General features: G+C 36.5%; 1 protein-coding gene across 4 annotated transcripts in view; it reads right to left on the reverse strand.

Annotated features, from left to right (window-relative positions):
• Nucleotides 1-18,013, reverse strand: part of CDC42BPA (CDC42 binding protein kinase alpha) — a 180,984-nt gene that overhangs the window by 92,321 nt on the left and 70,650 nt on the right. For all 4 annotated transcript variants that reach the window (XM_053937395.1, XM_053937397.1, XM_053937394.1 and 1 more), the window contains exon 6: nt 16,448-16,596. In XM_053937395.1, coding sequence (XP_053793370.1) covers nt 16,448-16,596 — 149 coding nt within the window. The remainder of the gene's footprint in view (nt 1-16,447; nt 16,597-18,013) is intronic.

The following is an 18,013-nucleotide window of genomic DNA, read 5'->3' on the forward strand; positions in this document are numbered from 1 at the left end:
GCAGTTACACAGATACTTGGGATTCCTCTTTTTTTTAATGGAAGTCAGTGTTGTCAGAATATCTACCCCTCTCCAAAAAAAAAAAAAAAAAGGTGAGGTGGAGGAAAAGAACAAAAACAACAGAAAAAAGTATAGCTTTTCCATATCTGCGTTCTACTTAACTGTGCCCTAAATTAACAGTATAGAGATTAAATGCTAATAGGAAAGAAGATTCCTTCCTAGTGAGTAAGTAAAAAGTAGAACAGTGAGGAGCAAAGAACCTCCTATTCCCAAAATAATAAAACTAAATTTAGGATAATCTCTCTTGCTTCCCTTCAGCTTGAACATGTTCTTTACTGTATTGCAAATATGGCATCATATTTATTACCTCTTGGTTATAAAAAAACAAACCAACAAAAAAACAAACAAACAAACAAACAAACCCCCCCCCCCCCCAAAAAAAAAAAACACCCTGTGTTGAAGGAATTCTATTCACAAGTTGTTAAATACAGCAGAAGATACTGCTATTGAGCACAAGGAATGTAAAGTGACTGTTTTTAGGGACAGAGAAAAGGAGAGTAAAAGCTCTTATATTTGTGCAATAGAAGGAAGAAAATTTGTATTTCACTGGAAATTTAAATTATCTCATATTATTATTCATTCCATGTCAACCACCAACCAATTTAGTATAGGCTGAATGAAATCCTTGCTGGAAGTAGCAAGAGTGAGTTCCTTACAGGAGTGTACACATGCGAAGCTATATACTGACAAGAAGCAAGCAACAGGACTGTATCATTTCCTGTGTGCTATTCCACAGCCAGGTCAGAAATCACATCACAACCCTGTCATGAAATCCTCAGCCAAGTCCTCCAGAGGGAGGACAGCCCACAGGGTGGAAGAACCCAGCAGTGGAAGGAGCTGAAGAGGGACACAAATGGCTCCGAATCCACGAGGAAAGCTGACATGAAGAAACAAAAATCCTCTCACCTCTGTCATGATGTGATTTTTTAAATTTGCTGAATCACTCAGGACTCCAAAATACTTTTTTAAAGAGTGAAAAGTAAACTTTGTGTCTTGTTGCCTGGTTCAGAGTTGTGGTGGGAAGGCAGCTCCAAAGCACTGCACTGCAGTGGCCACGCTGGGCACATCCAAACACAACCGGCCTTCCCAAAACCTCAGAGTCACTTCTGTCAAAAACCCTACCCTGACTGCTAAAAGAAGGTATATTGTACACTATTAGTTGGCATTAGCTTTTGTTTGTGTTAAGCTAATTCCATGTGAAATTGTAGAGGTTTGTTTCTGACCATGTCCAGGGGTGAATTAGGAGACTCTCCAGAAGACTCCTGTGCCCAATACTTCTTAAAAGAGGCTTTTTCTTTTGTTTTTCTATTTTGGGAGAGGAAAGGGTGTTTCCCTTTTTGACACTAAAATTACATTCAAAATAACAGATTTCTGGCCTATATAACGAGGATTTGGATTTTCATTTTATCAACCTTTTGTCAGAGGTTCTTTTACCCTGTCTGTTTTTCAGACTGAGAGAATTTGAGTGAGAATTCTGTATGAGTCTGAGGCTCTGATCCTTCATCTGACCATGGGATGCCAAGCATGATGTTACACAGTCTGGGAATCTTTTCTCCTCACAAAGACCAGCTCTTTGACCCTTCTTTCCTGTACAGTATAAACAAGAACGGAAGTAGAATGGAAAGGACAGAAAACAGTGAAGAGCAGAATGTGAAGATGTGCTTCAAATTCCTAGCCTGCCTATTGATTATTCCTTTTTCTGTTGTGCTTTTTTTACATTTGATGTTCATACAAAAGCTATTAACTGCAGAAAGGAGGAATTTGTCAGAGAGAGAAGTTTTGAGTCTTGAAAATGCTGGAAAGCAGAACATTGTGCAGCCAGCAGAAGGGGAAGGTGGTAAAAGTCAGCTGGTGCTCAGGCAATAGTCAAGTTTGCTTAAGCATCCAGGTGAAGCACAAGCCTGCATCTCAGAGAAAACTATGGAAAGTGATTCCAGCTTTTTCATTTTCAGTCCTACCACTGAATGCAACAACAGAATCCATATCAAGAAATTACAATGAGAGAATATATAGCAGGAAACTACACATTTCAGAGTACTGTTGATTTTTTTTTATTAGAGTTTAAGGATATGACTGACGTGCCTCAATTACATGTGTTGTATTAAAGAGAGATTCAAATGGAGAATTGCAGCTACTGAGTGAAAGCTGTGGCTGAAAGCACAATTTTAAAAGAAAGTCAGAGAATACTACTCTAGAACAAACAATTATTTAGGAATATTCAAAAGTACAACACACACACACCATCCCTCAAGCTCTCAGAAGTCACTCCTATCTTCCTCTTCTTTGTTTCCCTCACCCCCATGCTTATTTTCTGTCTGGTCTCCTCACCATTTAAATTGCTGGTCACTTGGAGGATCAAAGCTGCTATTTTGAGTCACTTAACCTACAGTTAATCTCATTGTTGTTTGCCTGTTTAAGTGGAATTAGTTTGCCCTGGTGCACCTAATGGTTAACAAGGAGTCTGACAGTCTTTGGCTGTATGTAATGTTACAGAAAGTGCACTTCAGAACTTGCAGAATGAGCAGTTTTAGCTAGTTTTGCCATTAAATCTGAGAGAATTGAGGGCTATGGGACTTAATGAATGATGAATTAATCATTCTTTGTCTAGCTGAGACTCAAGCATTGTTTTTCTTTCTGGAAGCCAAATGGAAAGCAAAATTTTAAAGCAAGGAACAACAATTTCTGACTTAAAATAGCAAGTAGACCTGTTGCATTTATAAATTATTTATTAACATGATACAGAGGCGGAGTTAATAAAAAACTTCCTTTGGACATGTGTTACAGTTGATCTGCATCAGGAGAAGTCTGAATAAAAAAAAACTTCTAGTTTTACTTGTTTGAAATTTATTCAGAAGTGTGAAATCAAAGATCTTGGTGCCTGTGCCTCATCTCCAACCAGGCGACCCTTTTCTGAACTCACCACCAGCCAAATGGCTTTCAGCAGAGTGTTTATTTTTAAAAATTGAGACTTTTTTTTCCACCATTCTTGACATTATCAACACCATTACCAAAGCATTATAAGAAAACAATGCTTCCTAAATAAGCAAAGTTACCCACGTGCCTAACACTATTCTTTTTCACATATTCAAGGACAGGTTACTATTCTGTGTTGCAACATCAGAAAGCAATGGCCCCTACTTAAATATCAAATTTTTAGTGCACAATTTGAGATGACCTGTTCTAAATGATCATAGAATACCAGGTTGGAAAGGACCACAAGCTCTAACCCTCCTTGACAAAAGCACAGTGAAGATAAGAGAGCCCAACACCCTGCAAAACTGACTCTGCAATGCTGGCTCTTCTAGTAAACATGACGCTGCTCAAAAGTCTACGTAAATGATCTTCTTTCTTCTCATGGATCTGGAACCAAGAAGCATATAAAATTATATAACAGTGGTTAAGTACTGCCTGCCCAGAACTGAGATTTGAATGTCATAAATGTTCACTGAAATAAAATCGTGGTTCAAAAAGATCTATTAGACTAGAAATGTACCAAAAAAGTAACACACAGAAGATAAGGCATTCAGAGTCCTTCTACTTAATATATTATGCTAATGTAATTACCAATTTCAGTAAGATTGTTACTGGTGCTATTTCAATGTTGTACAAAGTATTATCTCACCATCAGCTACTTTCAGGCAAGAATTCTCATTACCATAAACCACAAATTAAGTCAAAGCCTGTAGTATGAATCCCACTCTAGCATGTGTATCTCAACCATTTCACAGATGAGCTGCATTTTTACCTTAAACGTACATTTGCTTTTCAGTAACTGCTGCAGTATGTTCAAACAGACCAGTTACAGAGAATTTCAATTATAACAGAACTCAAGAACTACATCAGGATTGTGTCAAAATTTCAACAGGATACCAGAAACTGTTTCAATCCAGTTTAAGATACTCTGTTTTCATGTGGGAACAGGAATTTCCTGATATTCTCAGAACAATTCTATTATTTCATCACTCTAGAACAGCAGGATTGGAAGATCCTTTTGATGCTGCCAATAATATTCCATACACGTTACTCTGCACTGATCTGGTACTAGGGAACTGAGAGGCAATAATAATAAAAGTCAAAACAAGTTTCTGAAATGCTTATTGATCTGAATCACACAAGCACAGCCAAAACACTACACAACACTTCCTAATCCACAGAAATCAGCAACTGCAATGTGAAGATACACACTTGATCTGAAGTGAAAATCTAGATTTTTTGTTTCCTGCATGATACCCTCAGAAAAACTCCAGAGTGTTAGAGGTTTCATGTTAGTTTTGTCAAGACACTAAGTTACACACATTCAAGTTAATGTACTCAAGTTAATGGTGGAAGGAAGACAAAAACATTGAGACAGTTTTGGCAGGGAACAGAAAGGTTCTAGCAACACATTCATAAGGTAAGCAGGGAAATCAGCAATCTGTTTTGCATTCATGTAGTGTAGTTACTGGCAGAGTACAGAAGTTAGTAAACAATTTTAAAAATTATGGGACAGAAATTTTTAAATTTTGATATATTCAAAGGAAAAGCAGGAAAATGATGGAACAAGCAGAATGGGAAAACAGAATATCTCGCCAGGGAAACTGCACTGAGCAGCTTCTGTATTTGTGTTTCTAAATAAACTGACATAATTCTTGATTGCAGACTTTTTTTTTTTAATTTATCATAGACTGTTACAGTCAAACATCATCATGTATTATAAATAGAATTAAATCTGTGAGAAGGCATACAAAGGTCTGGTTTAGAATCAGACATTGCAACACAAAAAATATTGCATTACTTTCCGTGACATCCTCAGTACTCAGATTATGATTTTTTTTTGCAAGAGGCAAGTTAATCCCTCTTAGAACATTCAACTGGCAATCATGATGTTTTACATTTCAGCATTCACAACTCTCTTAAGCATTTGACTGTCAAAAGCAACCATGACATTAGTACTACAGACTCTCAGACAATATTTTCCAGAAACTACAGTTTTAAAGAAACAAGGAAAGCAAAGGCTCACTCAATGTTTAAGTAGGAGTTGTGACAGTAATTTCTTTTTGAGTCCATTGACTAGTGCTGTCACACTTTCCTTACTTAAAGTTTCTACCATTTTTTTGATTTTACATTCTTAAAGGAAATACCAGCTTTGTGACACAGATGAGTAGGAAGAGAATGTTATTTGGAGCTGTTGCAATTAATCAGGCAGAAAACATATGGACTATACTGACACTAAACAATTTTCACTTCCTTAAACATAATGTGTAATACTTAGAATGATTACAAGGAATACCACATTATGCCATGCAAACACTGGAAGCAAAATCTTAATTCCTTTGTGCGCACAATTCACCAGGATCAGTTAATTTTTGTCACAGTATTATGGATTGAGACACAATTCCATATTAAAATATTTTTAATTTTTCTCACATGAGAGAAAGTGTCACTGAAAGAAAAAATGACAGTACTAGGAAAGGTATTGATAATAAACTGGCCAAAGGAGAGATGACTGCATAGTGCTGAAAGAGGTAATAAAATCTGAGAGAGATTATTATTGCTGATCTTCTGAGATCAGTTTTGAAATGGATTTAACATTCTAGCTTTAAAACCTAGCATAAAAATAAATGCACACTCATAAAATGTGTAGATACCAGAAAGGTGAAAATCAGCAGTAACAGCAGGGAAGACTAGAATATCACACATACAGAAATGACTAAACTGAAGACTATAATAACAGAAATCAGAGTACACTTAACAGTGTAAAATGTAAATACATTCCTGGTGAGTGTAACAGCAGAAACTTCTCCTATACACCAAGAGCTTATCAATTTTAAGTGATAGAGAAGCAACTGTGTACACCAAATCATTATTTTACATCTGTACCTTTACAGTGTGATGGAACCATGGCTCTTGGTTCTGCTGGAAGAAATACTCTAGCAGAGTGAGAAAGACTGCAGCTAGAACAAAAGTTCTTTCCAAAATGTCATCTCATATAATATTTACAACCCTTGACATTAAAATTTTATCAAGTTGTCTGACAACTTTAAGATTAAACAACAAATTGAAGAATGACCATACTCAATATTGTCATGAAACACTATTTCAAAAGTTCTTATCTGTAAAAGAAATCACTAAAATTTTGACTTACATATAAAGAAATTCCAATCAGGCTACCAAATATGCCAAAATGTAACTCTTGTTCTGATAGTATGAAACAAATCAAAACCAAGTAGTCATGGTAGTACAGAAATTTAGCTCTTTTTCATCACTACTAAACTCTTTAAAGTAAGAGGCACACAAAAAGAAACATTATATTCTCCAGTTCTTCTATTTTGCAACACTGTCCCCTGATCAAAACCACTCTTTGAAATACAGCACATGTGGATTTCTTATTTTACCATATTTATTGCAGTTCCCAAACCTACTTGCCTTTTTGGAAGTATTCATAATCTTAGAGTTTCACTTACTCTCAGCTGCAGCTTGCTTGTTACTACACCTCCAATGTCAGAGTCAAAATTAACCTGAACTCAAACTCCACAGCTCTACTGCTCTGTCATCAAATTGAAAATATGCTCACCACATGAAATTACAAGCTGTGCTTATTTTTCACTCTGCCTGTACTCCACTTTCTTCATATATTAAATGAGGACATGATAAGCTATCTTCTAATTCCCAGAGTGTGTAAAACTCCAATATACCTAAATGGGATGCTCAGGTGAACCTATTCACCACTTCACTGTCCAAGAATTACTGTGAGACAACTTTCAGCTCTCGCTTGTTTGGTTTTGCAAAGCTTTGTAAAGCTCTCATGGCTTCTGCTCACCACTGTGTCCATGTGGCCCTCTGTAAAGTCACCTCTTTTCAGTCACTGAGCCAGCCCTGCAAATGTATCTGTACGAAGATTTTGGTGCACCCAATTAATCAGTAGGATTTAGTTACCAGGAATTAGTCCTGGTAACAATTTATCTTTGTTTAATTAAAAAGATGGCAGCATATAGACAAGGAAGCATATTAAAAATGAAGGATGCTTGTACAAATTTAACATAACAAAATATTTATACACAATATTAGCTTTAAATCAGCTTATGAAATCTCTGGTATCTGAGGAGGACTGTGAGCATATGTTTTTTTCAGATCACTCCCCTAGAGATCAAAACTACACTTTCATCCTTCAACACAGGAATATTTTAATTTTTTCAAAGCAAATCCTACAAAAAACCAATACTTCAATTAATATATAAGCCCCTATCATGTTTCAATCACAACAAAAAGATTGTAATTTGAGGGAAATAATATGCAAACAATACATTAATTCTTACTAAATAGAAATCAAGGAAAATAATAGAAACATATCCTAAAATCTCTCATCCCATAATACATTTAGAATGTGTTTGGGCAGGTTCAACCTGTAATATAATATTTATTCCAACCAAAAGGTAAGGAAACATGAGGGAATAAGCCAGACCAGGCTTGAAGCACATGTCTACAGTTTCTCTACCATGTCCTACAGCAACAGACATATAAGTAGTTCAGTATGTGTTTTTTGCTTTTGTTGCTGCTAGAAAACAAACAAACCATATTGACAGGCATGATCCAAATACAATAAGCTCTCTGACATTGGCACAAAACTCCTGACAGCAACAGACTAAGGAAGGAAACGTAGCCAGAGGCTACAAAGGAAGAAATGCATTTGGTCTAAATGTATCCTAGTATATCCAGTACTTGCTGTAGCTTGGCAGGAAAACATCTCAGAAAATTAAAACTAATTAGAAAAATAATGACTGCATAACTGTTTGCTCAAACACATTAAAATTACACTTATTAAGAATAAAGTGTTATTGGAAAAGCCTTTGTATTCAGACTGCATCTGTAAGAAATCATTTCCTTTTGACATAAAGCACAAGGCAGCATGCTTGCTTAATAAAAAAAGCAAATATATCTTTTAAAAAGTATCTTGGAAAGGAACTTAAGGCTTGAGTTTTCAGCTCTTAAACTTAAGCAGAACTCTAAAGGAGCTGCACTTACATAAAAGCAAATTCCTCTTCTGTGCTAGTTGAATTTCCTATATGAAGAAGACATAACTTTGCTACTATTGTATCAGATATTATTTTAGCACCTCCTCCCTTTTTGCCCTTCTCCTCTAAGCCACTGTTTTCTCTTTGTACCTTTCTAATGCCCTTTTCCAGGACTTCACACACAGTATCTGATTAAGAATTCTTGAGTTACAGTGGCAGCAATATCACTGCTTCCTGCTGCAGGAGGAAATGCTAAAGGCTGCCCCCCAATAGCTAATAAAGAAAAACTGAACAGCACAAACATTGCAGCACCTGAGTCAATAAAGATTTTAATACAACTTTTCAGATAAAGCTCCACAAGGTCTTTCTGCCCTGACCCCAACCATGGAACCTTCCACAACTGAACCAAGCCTGACCTCATGCAAGCATCTGCTTGGTAAGCAGTATTCTAATTTGCAGGATGACCTATTTTTTTTTCCTCATTTAAGAAGTTAAAAGCCAGCAGTATTTTCATGTTATTAAAAAGGAACACAAGGTAGGCTCTTCTATCGATGCAACAAGAGGTCTTCTGGAAATGCAAGAGGGAAATGCTTACTGAAGAACAGCTTCAATGCAGACAGGGCTATTTGGACTAATATTTCCTTAATTGTCTTTCCAGGAATCAGTTCTTGCCCTGATATCTTATTATAATAAGACATCTTGCAAGGTTATCTTAATTTACTATGGAAAAAAAGGAAATACTACATTTAGTGGCTGAGGCAACAGCTATTCAACTCAGAAATTTAAACATCAAATTTCTACTTGTCATACCTGAAAGTTCAGCTACTTAAAATATTTTCATTCCAAATCTACCAAATATTCCCTTGGAAGAATGCTCTAGCAAGAAACCAGGTTTTAAAACACTTCTTATAAGACATTCAAGAATCTCGGTGTTACATTTTATATGAACACTGCAGGAATATCTGACTCTAAAGCCAAGTTATTATTGCTCATTTATGTAATGACAAATCTACATGACATTTGAAGTCAGCTAATGAATTTGTTCAGTGCAGCTTCTAATCTTATGTAATCAAATAATATAAACTCAATTGTATTTCAAATACTAAAAAGGAAGCAAAAGGCACATAAAATAAAGGCATTTCAAGAAGGAACTTGAGGAACACACAAGGTATTAATAAATAAAAATTTGAGACAGTATGAAATGAGGCAGTTATGAAATAAATACTGTGGTCACAAAGAGATAATGAAAGGGAAGGTCTGCAGAAGACAAAACATGAGACAGTTTCTTTTCCATACAACAAAAAACTTGAGAATAATGAAGACTATCACACAACTACTTAATTTCTGCCTGCATCATTCTGAATTTAATAAACAACAACAAAATCCCTGGAAGTTAATTACCACCTCTGTCTTGGTCACCAAACAAATAGCTAATTACACCCTCAGAACTGCAGTCATTGAGACAAAAAATCCAGAAATAAGGAAAAGGTTTTTGTCCTACTTTCCTGATGCTGATTTTGGATATCAAAGAAAGCAATAGGAAGAAGTATTTCCAGGTCTGAAATTATGAGAAGAGAATGAGTGTAAAATTATAGCTTAACTTATATAAAAACAGCTTTCAAATGGGAGTATTTTGTCCTCAAAAGAAATTATTAAATTCTGTGAACACCTCCGACTTCATTAAACATTGACGCAGCTCTCCTATCAGAACTACGACTGTTCTAATGTGGATGTTTCTTCTGAGAACACCAAAGAAGTCAAATCAATCTTTATGCCAGAGGCAGAAGGAGCTCTTGGAAAGTTCCATCATGTTTAGCATCCTCTGAGTGTTGCTTTAAAAATTATTACTTGGAAGGAAGACCACAGGTTTTTCTATACAAAACTTCAGGCATTAATAATTTTCCCTTTAAGTGTTAAAAAGGACCCTTTCCAATCAAACTCTATTTCTTGTCTCTTTCATTTTCACTTTTAGGAGGGTTTAAACACTTCTATTTTATGGCAACCACAACCAATTCCTATCTAAGAGGGATTACATACCATCTGGCAGAGTGCTCACATCCACCTGCCTTTCAAGCAATTGCACCCAGAAGGTGCACAAATCGACATGAAAAAGTAGAAACTCTTCATCTATGCACTCCTCCTTTTCTTGTTTTCTTTCTAGTAAAGGAGAACTGGTACCAGAACTGGAACCCTCTAAAGGACAGAACTGGTACCAGCTACAGCACAGGTAGGGACTCAGAAGGAAAGGAGGGCTGCAGTCCTTGTGTTGCTGGCCTTCCTCAGCTGACAATAATCAACAACCTCCTTTGTTAGGAGGTCAAACATTAAAGGGGAAGGTTTTACTGTGAGCTGAGGATATCATACATTTCTGATACTCCAACTTTTTCTCATGCCCCTTCTTCTTTAAAATCACATTTCCAGATATCCCAAGTAGCACTCAAGGGATGTAGGGAAGAAACAGTCACAATGTAATGAGCAATGTTTTTATTGGAAAGACCACTTAAAACAACTTCCTACTATTCTCTGTAAGATTGAAGAATTGACCCAGGTTAGTTAAAATGTAAAGTTACTTCTCACTTGGCCTGGTGTCCCTGTTCAGTTCCCTGCACAGTCCCACAAGCCTTTGTTTCAGCAGAGAAGAAGGAATGCCCAGAGCTTGGGGAGAGAGAATAATGAGAGAAAAAAGGTCCAAGGATACATTTGTAAAGGCACCTCTGCTGAAAGGACTACTCAAGGCTACTGTCGCTTAAGGGGCTGGATTTAGGGTTTTTAAACTCCTTCTGCTCGAATAACACAGAATATACATATAGGTCTATACCAGCTTTACACAGCTTTCACTCAAATTAACACTCTCAAGAGACACTCTAAGAAACCATTTGCCTTCTCTGTCATGTACAGCCTCTGTGATCCACTAGCTCTTGGCACTCCAAGCATCTGTGGGCCTTTTATTGCAAAATGCTTCTAGGTCATGGCAGACTCCTTTGGAAATCCTACCAATGAATTGTAGTCAAACAGCATTAACCTCATCCAGCCCTCAGTGCAGGTCAGGTGCCACCCCGAGGGCCCACTCTGAGAGCAGCTGCCAGCATTTGGACCATCTGAGGTCAGAGGGCAGAAGGAAGGCCCAGATAACCTTTGTATCCAGCCCCTCCTCAGTGGGAAAATGGAGCGGAAACAGCTCACAGAGCTCTTCTACCTTTGTCACAGAATACCTTGTAAGGAAGCACTAGCTGGCTTACCAAACACTCACTAAAATAACTTTCTGTCCTACAGTTTCCCATGTAAAACTAAACCATGCCACATTTCAAAGCAATACATTTTCAGTAACATCAAAATAATCCGATGTTATTTTTTCCTTATTTTTCTAGCTCTGTTTCCTTCACTCTCAGCACTTTGTAAGGACATCTTCATGTGTGTATTCCACATGATGTCTGCTGCAAAGTTTGGTAAACACTTAAAATACGACGTTGCTTTCTTTCAAACCCACAATGAGGGCTCGCTTTACCAACGGCCAGAGCGCTTGGCTCATCTTTGTGCCAACTCAACTCAGACACACCGCGCAATGCAGCTGACTCCCAAGATGGGCCTTCCACCCCTAAATTTTCCACTTAAGCAAATTAATGATCAGTAAAGATGGGATACACCCAGAAGACAGAAAACCACTTATTCAGCAAGTCAAAAATGGATACGCTGGCACTGAAACTTATAGTTGAAAGTGAAATGCATCCTACAAAGGATACCAGATTTCAGCTGCCTGCTGACAGTAAATATTTCAGGGATGTCCCTAAGATGATTTCTACTGAGGACAAATAGTACCTTCTTGTTAAAAGCAAAGAGTCTGGCTTGATAGGGAATAGACAGTTCTTTTATGCCTCTAATGGATTTATTCCCTTATGTTCAGTATTTCTCAGAAAGGATGTCACTTCCTCAGAGAATTCTGCTGCTCTACATTTTAAGAACTCAAATGTTCCAGTGAAGCTTAGCTGAAATTTTAGAACCTGATAGAGAAAATCGAAAGAGAAGAATAAGAGAAGGTATCTGATGGTTTAGGATGCTAAAATCCTTCCAACTAAAAGACAGCAGCAACCAGAAATGCAGAAACACCCTGATGGAGCAAACTGTAATCTCACATACTTTCTGGAAGTGGGTGTGTTTACACTTTGCATGTCTATCTCTTCACATGCAAAAGACAATACCTGACATGTATGTAACTTAAAGAGTTGCCCTGTAGTCTTAACTATCCTCTCAAAAACTTAACCAAAAAAAATAGTAATTAACACAGGTGTTTCATAATCTTCCCAAAATATTTTCTTAGTAAGAAGGCAACTAAGGAGTGTTTTACCATTCAATAGAAAAAGATGACTGTTTAATGTGGGTGTATACCAATAGATGAAAACAATTTTACATTAATATTTTTGCAGTGGTCTGGAGGATCATGAGCCTAAATGTTGAACACTCCCTAGCTGCAAATTGGCTCTGCCCTGAACTACTGTGCAGCCCTGCAGAGAATATATACATGGAGGAAAGGAAGTCAAGATGAAAATTATTTAAGCACATAAGCACTTATAACTCTGTACTATTCAAGAAGCTGTAATGTTCCCAAATTAAATTTAGGACAGAGCTAGACTTAGATGCACCCTTATTAAGGGGCTAACTCAGAAGACAGCACAAAAGGCAGTGGCACAGTCAATGCAGGGGTGTGCAAAGCCACCAGTGACACACTGAGTGTGCCCAGAACAAGCTCCTGTCTAGCAGGCATCTTCCGCAGTTCTCAGGAAAAAATTCCTCCCATGGCAGCCAGGCCTTCTCCAGTCTTTTTTTACTCCAAAGAATTTATACAAAACCAAGAATTTCTACTTTACATAAAACTGAGAGAAAACCTGGTTCACCAATAAATTCATAAAGGTGTTGTAGGAAAAACAATTTTTATGCATTTGAGGTAACACAACATGTATAAACAAAGTGTAGCTACCTAGCTTAAGCTGAGAAAAGTTTTACTGCAGTCCACACCTGGATATTTGATAATGCATGCAAATATAAGCTTTTAACATATGCCATGAGGAATTAAGTAACAACACAACCTTGAAACTAAAATTAATATTAATGCATGTAGAGACTTTTCTCAGAGGGGGAAAAAAAAGAAAAATAAAAGAAAGGTGCTAAAAATATATAAAAATAAAAGACAAAGTGATGTTGATACCTAATAAATGAGAAATTTTACTCTGTATGATACTACAAATTACAGAAAACTGACACAAGACAATATTTAACCTTGGCCTAAAAGCAAGCATCACTCATTGGTACAAATTATAATGAAGATATCAGGGTTAGGTATAAGCTTCCCAATGAAGCTGTACATTTGTGAGAGATACAAATATGTACTTACTTTCTCATTTTGAACAGCTGCACATATATTTAACTTAGATGAAGTTTCCTTTCTAAAGCTCATCTTGGAGCTGTCAACATTACCTGGTAGTGCCAGTGCCAGTGTATTCATGCCAATGGCAAAAGCTAAGACACTAAAGAAAAGGCCATTTTTGTTACATTCTGAGCCATCGTTTAGCTACCAGGTAAAATACCACAAGATCTGTTCAAAGAAATTAAGTAGTCATAAATGAAAAATTATCCAAGATTTCTGTTCTGATTGATGTTATCCCAAAAATATTGGATCACATATTTGTTGAAACTAAAAGGAGGATACAACCTGAGAAAACATTAAGAATACCCTAAAATGGTAGTATTGATGTTATTTTTGACTAGCAAATTTTCTTTTTCTTGGTTGCATTAGGTATAAGGAGAGAGCTTCAAAAACGCCATGCAATTTATCTGCACAGTATTATTAATACCTAGGTTTTGATCTCCTTCCCATTATAAATTTATCTTGCAATCCCACAACACTAGTGCAGAAATAGCATTCAAATTCAGAACTGAAAACCTGAAATACAGTAATTTAAGTAATGCTGAGATTGTTTGTATTTGACATTTCAGAAACTTAGCCACTGTACTTTAGGAAAGTGTCTTGCATTTGACATCAGAGTGGTTGACACACGAACAGCCACTGCAATCAGCATTGCTACCAAACAAAACTAAACTAGACAACTAAAACTAAAACTAAAAAAAAACTAAACTAACAACTAAAAAGCAATTGATGCTAGAAAGGCACAAAAGGAGTGACACACTTAGAAGAAAAACAGAAATTCCATTTTTAAAAAGTACAAAAACATTCACAGAAAACCAGAAAATTATCATTGAAGTACACTACTATGAATGGTTAATGTGAAAATCTATCCTGAAAGAACTGGGGCACTAAAAGGAAACAAAACAAAGCAATCTGCTATCTTACTGTGTGAACAGAACCTTGACCAAAACATGCCTAAAGCACGATTTCTAGTTCAGTAGCAACAACCCAGATCAAATCCTGATGCACACTGGCTATTCATCTGAAAACCACTACTGCAGCTGCTACATTAATCCAGCTTTTAGCACTATTTCCTCCTTCTACATCCTTTGCTGTGTGCAAGGCACTCCCGAAAAAGGATGTGGCCACCATGGTTAAGCCTTCAGGAAAAGAGCATTAGTGGCATTTAGATGATGTATTTTCTTTTCCTTTCTTTTGCTTTACCAGTTGCAAACATCTTAATAAAGCTAATAGTGAAACAGGTCTCATTTCAAAGGCTGATCATTTAACATATATTCAAGTGCTCTTTACATTTTTAATCTTGCCAAACATGCCTTTATAAACAGGCATTGTATTACAGCAGCACTAATGATAAAATGCCAAAGTGGCATTTAGAACTTTATGAATGTGAAGCTCACTGACAACGCCACAAATCTAACAACAAAGGACTGAGAATGCATAGGGGCCCTTTTTTTAAATTTTACACCAGCACCTATTTCATCTTGGGGATACTACTGTTTGAGGACGGAAATATCACATCTGTTGCACATTACAAACTAACAGTACTCAATTACAAAGATTTTCATCTGTTTGGAGGAAAAGGTAGGAGGAATCTGTTCTTATGGAAAGAGTTACCACTCCATATGCAGATTTACTGGGTAAAAGACCTCACAAGAGTAAATAGTGTCTCACCAATTTACCCATAAACACATTTTAAGAATTAGATCAAAATTAAATTGAATGCAAAAACCTTCCACATCAGTCCTAAGCAAAAAAACAAAACAAAACAAAGGCAGAAATCACACAGTTCAAATCCTCAGTACTCAAGGAAAGTACTCCGGATTTTTCCATGAGACGTTATCACACAAAGCTGTCTTTAGCAGGTAGACACAGTTCTTCAGCAAAACTAGAAGACCTCAGACTACTCCAGAAGAATTTGCAGTTTAGCACCACCTCACCTACAGCTCTCTCATGAGAAGCCAGAATTCCAAAGTAAATAAAACACAACCCAGTAACACACCAAAACCAACCACAATACATCTTTTGGACAAAAAAAACTCACCCTAAAACCACCCCCACTTTCCCCCCACACACCTTTTTTGCAGTGAAGCAGCCAAGTAAAAGAAGGCATGGTTAGTACTGACTCTAATTAAGGGCGATAGATGGAAGTATCAAACAAGCTCATGCTGCCAACTTAATGATTCAGCTTAAAGAACTGGGAGTTTTCCTCCTGACTTCTGTCAGAGTAAAGTACATCTGAGTGCATTTGAAGATTCTGCCTCTTGTAAGATAACATCTTCCTCAGCACACAAGAATCACCACTGAGTTCAGCAGAGAATGATACATCAAAGAAAAGATGATGCTAGTTTTGTGGAAAAATCAGTCATGGGCTCCAAAAACGTTAAGACACAAATGACTTCATATTTTCCTGTGAACACAGTATTTTTTATATCTATCTATCTATGTATCTATCTATCTATCTATATACAAACACCAAGGTAAAGATAAGTACCACAATTCAAGTACTTCTGTTCATTTACTGCCCTCACTTTATTTTAAAGACTATACCCTTAAGTCCAAAAGAAAATGCTGAAAAAAAATTCAAAGCAGACTGTGGTGTGTTTTCAGCTTCAGTAAAAATCAAACAGATTAATGAAGAAACAGAATGTGACCTTTCAATAAACCTGTTCCAAGTTGATCACATTTCACAAACAGGTTTCCAGTTTTGCTTTTATAAATTACAGATGATTAAGTCTCACAAACACCAGTGTGCAAGGTTCATGAGATACATTTGGAGGTTCATTCAGGCCTCTGACCCATATGCACAAATTTATCAACAGCTCCAATAACCACAACATACAGAGAGATTGGTTCTATCGTGCTCACTTTACACAGCAAGAACTTGTTACCACCTTAAAATCTTCTAACAGGAACTAGTTTCACTCCATCAAGTAACTCTCCACAACTGCAACAGGAATTTGGAGTTCTAATTACTTACCTGTGAACATAATGCAACTGATGAACTGAATCGATGGCTATCACCATTTCAGCCAAATAAAAACGAGCCATATCTTCAGGGAGTCTGTCCTCAAACTTGCTGAGCAATGTAAGCAGGTCTCCTCCAACATAGTAATCCATAACCAGGTACTATGGAGTGGGAATGATAAGAGAACAGAGTGAGGGGGGAAAAAAAAATCACAATTTATTGAGTGAAAAAAAAGCCTAAATATTAATTGAAGCATAAAAATTAATTCAATGCAAAAATTATTATGGACATAAAAAAAACTAACCAAGATGCTTAGGTGCTCTGAAAACAGTAGTCAGTTCAGCTGCAGTTTAGCCTTTAGGATACTTGAATATTTTTCATATTTATACCTCCCCAAATATAGTAAGTCTCATGACAAAACAGTATCAACCATAGACTCATCACCAAACATGAAGTATTTAGATCCTCTGGATTCTCTTTGTTAGAAAGCTAAAGGAGTAAATGATTGAAGTACAGACCTATAAAAATGAAACAAGTGTGTAAATTTGTAATCTCATTTATGTTGCCCTAATTTCCAATGCTTTCCCTTCCCTTTCTTCCTACCACCTTCTTTTCCCATTAACAAATTACTTTGGAAATTAAAGTTTTTAGACTATTCAGATTAAGGCAGTCAGAGAGACTTCCAGTGACCCACAGCATAATTCCAGAGACTGTTGACATTACACATATTACAGGACCTGGCAACATGAAATACAACATGTCACCTTCTCTAATTGAAAGGACAGAGAAAAATATTGATTTCTTATATATGAATGAAACATAAAACTTACCAACCATAGAAGTGGATGCAAAGACTTTAAAGAAATCAGAGCCTTTCTGTCTTTTACTGTATTTCCAGAATAAAATGTCACTTCTTTTAGCAACATAGTTAAAATTACTGGAAAAAGTGAAACTTAAGTGTGACATTCAGAATTAATATATTTTAGCTTTGTTTAGATTGTTTTTAATTATGAAACAGTGCCTGAAAGGCCAAATTGGGGAAAGGAAAAAAAATCAAATTAATTATAGCTAACAAACTAATTATTAACATTCTAATTTAACACGCACTGCTAAGACATGACCTTCAAACATCATTGTGGACAGGTTAATTAGAATCACAGAATATCCTGAGCTGGAAGGGACCCACAAGGATCACCAAAGCCCAGCTCCTGGCTCTTCACAGGACAGCCCCAAGAATCAAATCATGTCGCTGAGAAAAAATTTCCACTAGACTATCTGAAAGTTTTTGCTTAGAGCTCCAGTCTGTTTCCAGGAAGGCAGCCTATCTGCATTTGAAGCAGTGACTTTTAAGAAGACCATAAATAATAAAAAATATTGAAAATGCAATAATGTATACTCCAATTTGTTTCTTTAAAATTCTGAAAACACAGCCTAAAGGGACTATTTATATTAGTTGCCCTAACATGTCTGCCTTTCCCATTTTCAGAAAAAGTCACTAAAATATGAAGAAAAAAAAAATCTGCAAAATTATGCCAGCTCTAGGGAAGATGAGGGACAGGCAGAAATCTTACACCTGCT

The sequence above is a fragment of the Vidua chalybeata genome, chromosome 3 (genome assembly GCF_026979565.1).
Source record: "Vidua chalybeata isolate OUT-0048 chromosome 3, bVidCha1 merged haplotype, whole genome shotgun sequence".
In the NCBI taxonomy this organism is placed as follows: domain Eukaryota; kingdom Metazoa; phylum Chordata; class Aves; order Passeriformes; family Viduidae; genus Vidua; species Vidua chalybeata.